This window comes from Nyctereutes procyonoides, unplaced genomic scaffold (genome assembly GCF_905146905.1).
Source record: "Nyctereutes procyonoides isolate TBG_1078 unplaced genomic scaffold, NYPRO_anot_genome, whole genome shotgun sequence".
NCBI lineage: Eukaryota > Metazoa > Chordata > Mammalia > Carnivora > Canidae > Nyctereutes > Nyctereutes procyonoides.
The window spans coordinates 65,948,548-65,961,338 of NW_026575052.1; the positions used below are offsets into that span (position 1 = coordinate 65,948,548).

Sequence of the window (12,791 nt, forward strand, 5' to 3'; positions counted from 1 at the left end):
CCAAAAAGAACAACAACAAAAAAAAACCCCAAGAGATTTAAGAAAAAAAAAAAACAGATTTAAGATGCGAAGGGAAAAAAATTGATGCGCAGAGACATGGAAGATATAAAAGATGGCCCAAATTGAACTTCTAGAAATGAAAACTATAATGTCTAAGATTAAAATATACTTTGTAGGATTTATAGCAGAATAGACTTTGCAGAAGAAAAGATTAGTGCACTAGAATACACAGTGATAGAAAATTTCCAAAATGAAATGCAGAACAAAAACTCAAAATCAAATGAGCCGAGTTCATCAATGAGCTGTGGGACAATCTCAAATGACCTAAGATACCTGTAATCAGAGTCCCCAAAGGGAAAAAGAGACAGAAAAAGCATTTCAAGAATTAATGGCCAAAAAATTTTCAATTTGATGAAACTATAAATCCTAAGATCCAAGAAGCTCAACACTGTTTAAAGACAACAACAAAAACAACAAAAGATTATGCTAAGAAAAGCCAGACCAAAAAAGAGTACATATAGTATAATTCCATTTTTTATATAATTCTAGAATATACAAACTAATTTATAGCAATAGAAAAGATTGGTGGCTTCCAATCTTTGAATGGGGATGGGGATGAGAAGGGAGGAATTATGATAGGAAGAAAGAAGGTTTTAGGAGTAATGGATATGTATAATATCTTGATTTTGGTAATGCCTTCATGGGTATACACATAGGTCAAAACTTAATTACTGAAGACCAAGACTATAGAGTTGTCGGTAGTGATGTAGAAATGGTCATTGAGGAATGTGAGGATCTCATCTGGTTTTTATAACACAACATGGGAGTTTTTAACATCCTTCACTGCAGTAGGAAAGCAAGAAAGCAGGAAGTTTTTATTTTTTAAAAAATAAAAACAAAATGTTTTTACCTCCCAAGATATGTATTAGAACCAGTGTCATAAACTTCCAAATAGTCATTTGTGCAATTGTAATGAAACTCCAGATGAAATTTCCTGAATATCAAATGAATTAGATGGCCAGGTTGGACTAATATATGCCAGGTACAGTTGATCCCATGAGGGTAGATATTTGGATGGCCAGGACTTTGAATGATTCCTGTTGACTCTGTAAGAATTTCTCCACATGCTGTTAAAACAAAAATAATAATTATTAGAACAACTAACCAATAAGCTACCTAGAATTCAAAATAAAGTAATCTGATCATAACCTCTTAAAAGCTGAAAAAGATAAATGTTCCTCATATGCCATGTAAGATAATCTTTTTCTCTTATTAATAAAAATCAGTTAACTCTTAATATGTACTGACTAGGAAATATATTTTTTCTTTGCCTTTGAGTGTACTTTAAAATTTTTACAATGTAGATAGCTACACATCTACAGAGTGTAGATGAATTTTCTATAATTATTTACTTCTGCTATTTACTTTTTCTGTTAAGAGGCAAAGCAGGAAAATGTCAATATCTTACCCAAATCTGCAGCACTGAATTTAGCCATGAAACCATGATTTTCAGTAGAAGAACTTTTCACGAATATGACATAAAGAAAATTGTACACAGATGTTATAAACAAAGGTATGTCTGTGCCACAATATTTTTTATTTTCAGGAGAACCCAAAATGGAACTGCTACCAATCTGAGAAAAAAAAGCGGGGGGGGGATATATTCAAGTTTATTTTGTTAAATATTATTTTGGAAAACTGCTTTTAAGAATAATTATTTCTAAAATTTTTTTATCAATGTCATAAAAATAAATTTTAGTCACCTCTAAAGAAATTCCATACCCCTTAGCAGTCATTCCTCATTTCCCTCAAACTCCAAGCTCAGATTGTCAATGCTGGGTATTTCAAGTAAATAAAATCACACACTACATGGTCTTGTGTGATTTAATTTAACCAGTTTTCAAAATTCATCCATGTAACATGTCATCTCTTCATTCTTTTTTATAATTTTGTTTATGTTGCTTTTTTAGTGGTTTTATTTTTTTTTAATTTTTTTTATTATTTATTTATGTGACTACAGAGAGAGAGAGAGAGAGAGAGAGAGAGAGGCAGAGACACAGGCAGAGGGAGAAGCAGGCTCCATGCACCGGGAGCCCGACGTGGGATTCGATCCCGGATCTCCAGGATAGCGCCCTGGGCCAAAGGCAGGCACCAAACTGCTGCGCCACCCAGGGATTGCTTCATTCTTTTTTAATGCTATATAATATACCACTGTATGGATACGCTACATTTTAATAATCCATTCATCAATTGGTGGATATTTATATTTTTTCTATGTTTTGTCTACCAAGAATAATGACTGTAGTCACTTAAATGCAAATTTTTTGTGTGGATATATATTTTCATTTCCTTTGGATATACACATAGGAGTGGAATTGCTGGATCGAATGATAGATAAATGGTAATTTCTGGATCAATCTACTTCTTGTAGAACTTGGAACTTTTTTCCAAAGTGGCTATATCATTTTATATGCTCACTAGCAGTATACAAGTGTAAAAATTTTCCAATTTCCCTATATCCTTGCCAATACTCCCTATTTTGTGACTTCTTGATTATAGCCATTCTTGTTTGTGAAGCAGTATCTCATTATGGTCTGATTTGTATTTCACTGAAGATTAGTGATATTGAGTATCTTCTCATGTGCTTATTGGCTATTTGTGTATCTTCTTTGAATAAATATATATTTAGATTCTTTGCCCACTTTAAAAATTAGATTGTTTTTAATTGTGATGAAGTCCAATTTTCTATTTTTTTCTTTTATTGTTTGTTCTCTGTGTCTTATCTTAGAGGGCTTTGCCTAACCTAGGTCACAAATACACAGGTTGCTTTCTTTTAAAAGTTTCACTGTTTTAGCTCCCATATTTAGGTCTATTGTCCATTTTTAGTTAATTTCTGTGTGTGGTGTAAGGAAAGGGCCTACTTACATAATTTTTCATTTTCATCAAATAGTGCTGAAAATACTATTTTTTTCCTACTGAAATGTCTTGGAGCCCTTTCAAGAACCAGTTGGCCGTAAAGGTATGGGTTTATTTCTAAATTTTCTTTTATTTTTATTTTTATTTATTTATTTATGATAGTCAGAGAGAGAGAGAGAGGCAGAGACACAGGCAGAGGGAGAAGCAAGCTCCATGCACCGGGAGCCCGACGTGGGATTCGATCCCGGGTCTCCAGGATCGCGCCCTGGGCCAAAGGCAGGCGCCAAACCGCTGCGCCACCCAGGGATCCCTATTTCTAAATTTTCAATTCTGTTCATTGTTCCATATTTTTATCCTCACTCAACATACTGTCTTTATTACTGTAGCTTTGTTCTAAGTTTTGAAATTGGTTAAGTGTGTGTCTTCCAACTTGGCTCTTCTTTTCCAAAACTACTTTGGTTATTCTGTCATTTCTATATGAATTTTACAATCAGCTTGTGAATTTCTGCAGAACATGCCAGCTGGGACTTTAACAGAGATTAAATGGAATCTTTAGATACACTTGGGGAGTATTGCCAACTGAACAACATTAAGTCTTCTAATCCATGAACACATGGGATGTCTTTCCACATATTTAGGTCTTTAATTTCCTTTAACAATGCTTCAGGAGTACACATTTTACACATCTTTTTAAAGATGTATTTCTCGGTGTATTTCTTTTTATGCTATTGTAAATGACATTGTCTCCTTGGTTTCATTTTCAAATTGTCCACTGTTGGTGTACAGAAAAAGCAATGGCGTTCATAGTTTGATCTTATATCATACAATTTGCTGAATATGTTTGCATGTGTGGATTCCTTCTAATAGTTTGTGCATATGTATGTGTGGATTCCTTATGATTTTCTATACATCTTATACATAGATAAAATCATGTTAATTTTGAAGAGAAATAATTTTACTTTCCTTTTCATCCTGAATATATTTTCTTTCCTTTCCTTGCTTAATTGCCCTAGCTAAAATTTCCAGTATAATATTGAATAGAAGTGGTGAGAACAGACATCTTTGCCTTTTTACTGATGATAAGGGAAAAGGATTTAGTATTTCATAATTAAATATGATGTTAGTTGTGGATTTTTTAATAGATGACCTTTTTCAAATTAAGGATGTTCCCTTCTATTCCTAGTTTGTTCAGTGTTTTTATCACAAAAAGTTGTTAGATTTTGTCAAATGCTTTTCTTTGCATCTATTGAGCTAATCATGTGGGAGGTTTTTTTTTTTCCTTTATTTTATTTTACATTTGTTGATTTTTTAATGTATACCAACTTTGCATTCCTGGGATAAATCCTGCTTGGTCATGGTGCATATTCTTCTTTATATGCTGCTGAATTCAGTTAGCTAGTATATTATTGAGGATTTTTGCATCTATATTTATAAGAGATATTGGTCTTTACAAACTAGTGTTGTTTCATGTAGCTGATCTAAGGATAACATGTCATACTGTTTTAAATAATATTCAACCCAATACAAATATTCAAAGATGTTCTACTCTTACCTCAATATAATCTGTATCACAGTGGGCAGAACTTTCAATTCCAAAGGCAGTGAAGTTGAGAATAACTACTTGGCTTTGGGGCTGGTGAATGGTCCACCTGCAGATTCTTTCTCCTGGATACACGTTAGGATAAAAAGGTGAGCGAATGACTCCTTCTCCAGTTAATTCTCCTCCACAAGCTGTGAATATGAAAACGATAGTAGTGTTTGTTCAGAGATAAATGATTTCTGCCTTTACTTTTATTGCAAAGTTTAGTTCAGCATAGGAATATAAAGGAATGTGTTGTGACTAGTAGAATTTTTTCCTTGGCACTAAAAGGTATAAAATGACTAAATTATTCCAAGAAATTAAAATGTTACAATCAGACAAATTAGACACTTAAAAATTAACGCATAAATTTTCTTACCAACTTGATAAACAGCTCTGAAACTAGCTCTTACAAGAGAAGCATCTATTTTAAGCCTGATCCATATATGGTTCCTAATGGATTTAATGTGAGGGAGGGTTTCATTGCCACATACTTTTCCAAGTAAGATTTTATCATCTCGGACCTAAATAGAAAAATAAAATAGATCTTTTACTCTAATCAACAAAATAATCTTGGCAGTGGTGGATTATTTGGAGATGAAAAAAACGGCAGATTCAGAATAAGTTATAATCTAATTTGAGTTACATATTTATATTTGAAAGTAATCAATGGGCCAATCTTGAGCACAGTATAATTACACTAAATATTAGTAACAAACTTAAGCCAGATAAAATCCAAAGCATAAGAATATTTCATCAAACGTTCTCCTAATAACTTCTACGATGTGAAAGCAAAGATAAATTTACAATTTTGAATTATTTAGAAAACAGCAAAATATGAGAACATGATATAATAAGACATGCAAGTTTTAGCCAAATCTGTAATCAAAGGAAGTCACAGACTAAACTGCTTTTATTGTTGAAAGAACGAGACAGAAAAGTAGATAACAGAAAGAGAATTAAAAGAGTCAACTTAAAAAAATTGGGAAAACGTATTAAAATGAGAGATTATAAAGTAAAACTAAAAGTAAAACCTAATAAATAAAATACAAAAGAAAGTTGAGTTCAAGAATACATTCAAGAATTGTTTTGGGGGTGTAAGTTGAGGGATAGGGATATTTAAGATACATCTTTGTCAATAAAGATAAAAGAAAATAAAGACAAAAATTTTAAAAAAGAATAAACACAGATACACAAATCAAAAATGAGAAAAATGCTACAAATACACAGATACTGACACATTCATTTCATATGAATGATAACTCTTTGTACAACTCTATGCTGATACAGCTCAATGTTTGAAATGGCTATTTCCAGAAAAAATATAAATTACTAAAATTATCTCAAGGAGAAGAAAGATAAAATCTGAAGAGACAATAAACCATGGATAAAATTGAAAACATTATCAAATAATTACCTCCCACCGCCCCCCCAGAACTCCCAGAATATCCTCTACCTCACCAATTATTTCAAACTTTTAAAAAAGATTTTATTTGTTTTATTTATTTATTTATTTATTTATTTATTTATTTATTTATTTATTTATAACATGCATGTACACTGGGAAGAGGGGCAGAGGGAAAAGAAGAGGGAGAGTCTGCTTGAGACTCCAGGAGACTCCATGTTAAGCATGGAGACAGATATGGGGCTCAGTTTCATGACCCTGAGATCATGACCTGAGGGGAAATCAAGAGTCTGACACCTAACCAACTCAGTCACGCAGGCTCCTCAATTATTTCAAAGTTTTAAGGAACAAATATTTGCCATAGATAATTTGTTCTAAGGCACCCTCAAACATTGAAGAAACTTCCAACTAATTTTTCTCAGAACCATCTTACTAAATTCCAATAGATGATACAATGAAACTATGGATTGATCTCACCTATTTATATAGATATAAAAATCTCAAACACAGTTCTAGAAAAACAAATTTACTTCATCATTAGGCTTACGATCCAAACAAGGATAAGAATTTGAATAATGTAAGGTTATTTGAAATTATAAATTAACACTCATCGGGGATGCCCGGGTGGCTCAGCAGTTGAGCATCTATCTGCCTTTGACTCAGGGCGTGATGCTGGAGTTCCCGGATGGAGTCCCACATCGAGCTCCTGCAAGGAGCCTGCTTCATCCTCTGCCTGTGTCTCTGCATCTCTCTCTCCGTATCTCTCATGAATAAATAAATAAATATTTTTAAAAAAACTACACTTGTCAATGGATCCATATATTTCCATAGATGTAAAAAAAATTATCAGTATTTCATTTTATTAAAAGCAAAACTCAGGGGCAGCCTGGGTGGCTCAGTGGTTTAGCGCTGCCTTCGACCCAGAGCCTGACCCTGGAGACCCGGGATAGAGTCCCATAACGGGCTCCCTGCATGGAGCCTGCTTCTCCCTCTGCCTGTGTCTCTGCCTCTCTCTCTGTGTGTGTCTATGAATAAATAAATAAAATTTTAAAAAAAAAAGAGCAAAACTCAGAAATTTAGGAACAAAGGAATATTTCCCTCATACGATAACGACCACCTTTTTTATTTTATTTTTTTTTTAAGATTTTATTTATTTATTCATGAGAGACACAGAGGGAGAGAGAGAGGCAGAGACACAGGCAGAGGGAGAAGCAGGCCCCATGCAGGGAGCCCGATGAGGGACTCAGTCCCGGCACTCAGGATCACGCCCGGGGCGGAAGGCAGGCGCTAAACCACCGAGCCACCCAGGGATCCCCAAGACCACCTGTTTTAAATCAACAGTCAACATCTTATAAGGACCATGAGCACAGTCTATGGAGTAACAAAGACCTGGCCAAAGCCCATGCACTTCTGAGCAAGTTACTAAATCTTAGCCTGACTCATGGGGTTGTTGAAGCAAATAGATGAAACAATAGTATGAATTCCTCGGAAAAACGTCTAGAGATTTTAAAAAAAAAAAAAAGTGAACTAAAGAATAGCTATTGCAATTTTTGAGATTTTGAAAGGTAACATGCTAGAGATTTCTCACAAAATCAGGAATGATTTCATGAATATAGATCTTACTCCTGTTATATAGAGTTATTTTTGGAAGATCTAGCTATCCAAATATTAATTCATTTTCTCAACTAACATTATCAAGGCATCAGTAAGTGCCCAGACCTGTGTGGGTGACAGCGCTGTGGACTGCTCACAAGGACCCTACAACAAGCAAGCACATTTTTCCAAAAGCATGAACACCATGTTTGGGAAAGTACAAGAGGCTATATTATTACTTAACACAGTGGTTCTCCATCAGTATCACAACTAGACATTTTGGAAATCCCTGAAAAGACTTTTTGGTTGTTGTTTTAATCAATACTGTAGTGGTTAGGCATTATTGGCAATTAGTGGCTGGCGACCAAAGACACTAAACACCCTGCAGTATAAGAGATAGTCACATACAAAAATTCTCCTATATCTCATGTGATACTCATATAAGTGACAGTTCTATTATTAAATATAAAACCTAGCTCTATTTTATGTACTAAACTCAAAATATTTTTGCCCAATTTTAATAAACACTAAATTTTCTAAGCTTATAAGTAGAATATAAATCAAAGGAAGTTTCAGGCTTTTTTTTTTTTTCCTGGAAATCTAACAAGAGTTGGTAACCATTTCAGAAAATGTATACCAACCTACACAGCCACGTCAGCCTGGGTTTGTATTGTGGCATTCACAGTGATTCAAAGAGAAAACAACCTAAGCCTTCATTTTGTCTTCAAGTATAGCATGTCTGGGCTTATAACATAATGAAATAAATATGTATTTTTTACTTTGTTTCTCCTAAATATATACTTCCAACTTTATTTTTATAATGTGTATTGAGGTTACATAATTTATGAATTTCATTTCAGAATAGAAAAGGGGTAATATAAAAGGCTTAAAGGAAACTGACTTCACCCCAAAAGCCTGAACTCAAACCGGAGAGTATGGAATATTTCTCCATGGAAATAACCTTTAAACTGAGACTTGCAGGATTATCCAGGCTGAGGGAAATGAGCAAAAAAGGGAAGATTTTAAAAGTCTGATACTCAAAGCTGGCAGGGATATGGTAACACAGTTGCTCCCATCCATAGCTGGTAGAGGGATATATAAATTTCTGGAAAATAATATGACAGTATGCATCAGGAGTCTTCAAAATATTCAGTTTGGGACCTAGTAACTTCTCTCTAACACTCTATCATAAAGAAATCATTCAAGATACAAGCAAAGACACAAAGGACTCACATCAAATTTGCTCTATAATTACAAGAATTGAAAATATTCCAATTTCTAATCATAGGAGAGTGATTAAATAAATTATGGTATAGCCATACGATAGAATCTTACACAGACTTTAAAAAATCACATACCTCTCGACTGACACATACCAAGCCAGTTTCTAAGAGCTATAACATGAATTTCACATACTGTCTTAAATTTATGCTAGATATCTCTCTACTCAAACAGCAAATCTTTGAGGGAGGAGAAAATATCTATAATGCCTTTAGCATCTAATATAGAACTTCACAAATAGGTATTTGACAAATGCTTGTTGACTCATTAATTTTAAGGCATGGTATGATGGTTCAATTTTTGTTAGAGACACAACATACTAGTTCTTGGAAACCAGGAAGCCTGAAACACAGAATAAGATACTACCCTCCTCTCTGATCCTCCAGGGCTTCACACTCCTCTGCTAAGACTGTAGTCCCTCTTTTGCATTTTGCCCATTAGATGACATGAAGGAAGAAAAACAGCCAAAAGCATCAGAGCAAGCTAAAGTGGGCCATTCCCCAGGGCCTCACTAACAAAATTCAAGGATTTTAGCAAGGAGAAAGGCAGCTGCAGTCCAAATGTTTTAAGAGGAACTTATAGGGCTCAGGGGCCCTAAACCTCGAAGGTACAATTGATTTTGGCTGCATTTCTCTGTCTCTGTGGAAATGAAACCTTATTAAATCTGAAAGCCTGTATTCTCTCTGGATCCTGGACATGACAATACCTTAACCACAAATCCTCTGAATGAGACAAATAAAGTTCATCAAATGCTCTAAGTGATCTCAAATATTGTTGCAGCCCAATCTGCATTCTATATATAGGACTTCTGAATTTGCACCTCCCCAACAACAACAACGGCAAACCCTTTCTCTTTTGTGCTTATGCACTAGGATAGACTGTATTATTTTTCCTAATCACTTACATCCCTCCCTGTAAGGGGGGGGGGGGGTCTAACATCTCCATTCATTACCATGCAACTTACAATGCCTTCCCACGGAGAATTAATATTTATTCTTCCCATCAACTTTTCTTGGCCATAGTGTTTGCTGTGCCCAACATAATGTGGGCAGAAGCCATACGCCATCTCCAGGTAGGAGCCTTGAGAGTCATGGCAGGATTCAACCATTTTTTATTTTATTTTCTTATAGGATCAAGAGCCTGGGTCCCAGAGACAGATGGGACAGTGTGAGCAGAACTGCCAGTGACCTCAAAACAACATGTTTACATGAACAAAGAATACATGTATACTGTTATGAGCCATAGAAATTTTCTTTGTTTGTTATTGTTTTAGACTTCTTGTATTGCTACTGACTTATTGCAGTGTAACTTACAGAAAGATGATTTGTATTTAAACCCATTTTATATTAACAAGGAGCTTTTCTTAACTAGTTAAGTGAAGCCATACCATAGTCACTGATAGAGGCATTGCATCAAATTCATTCTTTACACTGGATCACATTTGCAAAGGAATGACCAGGGCCAGTTCAAAATTCCAGTATTCTACAGACCAGGCCCAGATTTCTCACTGATAACCTTATTTATCCAACTAACACTGATTGTTTCAGGCCCAGAGATGCAATATATAGCCTGTGATCCACAATAATTAGCCTATGAAACAGTCCAAATGGCTTCTGAGTTTTGTATTCATCAGAATGAACTAGTTCTTGAAGAGAAACTACTCATTAAAACAACAACAACAAAAAAAAAAAAACCAAAAAACAGAATTCTTACAAAGGAACTATTTCCTGTAGAGAAAGCTAAAATAAATAGGGCCAAAAAAACACAGTTCATATGAAATTTAAGAGTGAGCTCTAGAGCCCAGTCAGCAGTAAGCTTTAACATCTGGAATGGATCAGGTCTCAAAGCCACATCTTAATGCATGTGCTCATTTGTTTGTATCTGCTATGTATCCAGATTTGTTTTTATATAACAATTCCAAAAATCTATTTAAAGTATTAAACTTTAATTCAAAACAAACCAAATATGCTGGCACATAGGCTTGGTCCAACCAAGAGCTAAAGACAGGACCCTCCCATGCAGCAGTGTTTAACATCTGGCTTACTGTGAAGCGAGCTTCAGGTTAAAATGTCCCTTAGCTCAATAAAGACTTGATCTTGCAGACTAGTCTTGCGTTAATCTGAGCGCAAAGGAGGGGGATGTGGGTGACCCCACTTCAAATAAGAATGGTGAGGGATAAGAGATGAGAGAAGTCACACAGGGATTAAAAATTATTTCCTTGGGGCACCTGAGGGGCTCAGTTGGTTGAGCAACTGACTCTTGATTTCAGCTCAGGTCATGATTTCAGGGTGGTGAGATTGAGCCCCAAGTCAGGGTCCATGCTGAGTACTGCATGTGTTTGAAATCCTCTCCCTTCCTCTCCCTCTGCCCCTTCCCCTACCTGAGCTCTCAGTAAATAAGTAAATAGATAAGTAAATAAAATCCTTATAAAGAAATAAACAAAAGCAAAAGGAAATCTCTTGTGATTCTGATTCCATCTAAAGATGCGTGGAGATGTGGGAATGCTGTGCAGGGCCAGTTGGGAGGAGTCGAGTGAGGAGTACCAGGAAGAAGAGGGGGAGGTGATAAAAGATTCAACAGGAAGATAGATCTCCAGTGGTTCAGCTTGTTGTACTTCCCCACATTTCTAATTTTTAATTCCTTCTATAAAATTTTGAAGATTTTACATGGGATTTGAGTTTCATCATGTCTCACATACTTTGATAACCATCTAGCATTTCTTCTTTGTTATTTTCTACATTATCTTTGATTTCATTTTCTCTTCCCTTCCTTAAGGCAGTAACTATTTAAGAATGAGTTTATCTATTTCCAAGTATTTGGACATTAAAAAACAATATTAACTTCTAGTTTCATTACATTCTAAAGATATGTATGTAATTTCTGCTTTGTGAATTTGCTTGGATTAGCAAGAAGTCAAAAATATGGTTAATTTATCATTCAATGACATTTGCAGAATAGGTACACATTCCCCATATTTCAGACACCAAATTTAATGTAGCTTACTTTTCTATGCCATTTATTTTTGTTTGCTTTCTAAGAAGGAACAACTTCTCCAGAAGTCCTCCTCTTTCCCCAAAAGGCACTTCTCCTTCCCCTTCCTTTAGTAATCTCTCTTATGTGGTTCTCCTTCCCCTAACCACAAGTCTTGGCAGGGAGGGGTCAGACAATTCAGGACTGGCCAAGGAGATTCTATTCATTTCTTTCTACATCCTATTTCAAGCCCTGGACTTAGTTAGCATCATAAAGGCCTCTAAAATTATTATTCAGCCTACTACTTGCATTCTCTAAGATTAAAAATTAAACTTTCATTACCTGTATGTGTCCTTCACTTATAGTTCTGAGGGCTTAAATCACTTATAAAATATTAATGAGAGGTGCTGCTTTTTATTCTGGAAAGATGCTTCTGCCCTAATCATTGATTTACTCTATACAATTTAAAAGCTCTCTTAGACAAAAACAGATGAACTAATAGTCTTGTTATAATCATTCTTTTGTTACTAGCCATATTACATCACTCACGGGCAACATGTGTTTCTAAAGGTAGAAAATTTAGTTGAGAGAGATATATAAATCTAAGAATTAATGCATAAATGTGTGCTTCCTGTTAAAAAAAGAAAAAATACAACATACTGCATAATAAATGTGGTATTGCCCCCATTACCACATTTATTATCTTCTGTAGTTAAATTTTATTCTCAAATAAAATATTTAGAGAGCTCTCTTACTGAGCAAAAAGTCTTTCAAAATTATACTATACATGAAAAAGATAAACTAGGCAATAATATCTTCATTTAAAGGTTATATTCACATGGCAAGAAAACAACTGGAATCACATAATGAGAAGATCTAGGACTTTTAGAAGTGCATCTATTCTTTCAAAAGAAATGAATTCTGTTATTACTCTCCCATATTTCTCTAGAATTCCCTCTCTGCTTTTCATTCTTTCTAAAACTTTGAGTGATCTTTTCTCTCTTATAAATAGAATTAGTAAATGGCAAAGTCATCTGCTTTCTAAAC

At 34.7% G+C, this 12,791-nt stretch overlaps 1 protein-coding gene across 1 annotated transcript in view; it reads right to left on the reverse strand.

The window, feature by feature from the left end:
• CUBN (cubilin) overlaps positions 1 to 12,791 on the reverse strand; it is a 259,424-nt gene that overhangs the window by 210,208 nt on the left and 36,425 nt on the right. The window contains exons 18-21 of the mRNA XM_055332630.1: positions 4,875 to 5,019; positions 4,469 to 4,647; positions 1,469 to 1,634; positions 911 to 1,127 (exon numbers count right to left, since the gene is read on the reverse strand). Coding sequence (XP_055188605.1) covers positions 911 to 1,127; positions 1,469 to 1,634; positions 4,469 to 4,647; positions 4,875 to 5,019 — 707 coding nt within the window. The remainder of the gene's footprint in view (positions 1 to 910; positions 1,128 to 1,468; positions 1,635 to 4,468; positions 4,648 to 4,874; positions 5,020 to 12,791) is intronic.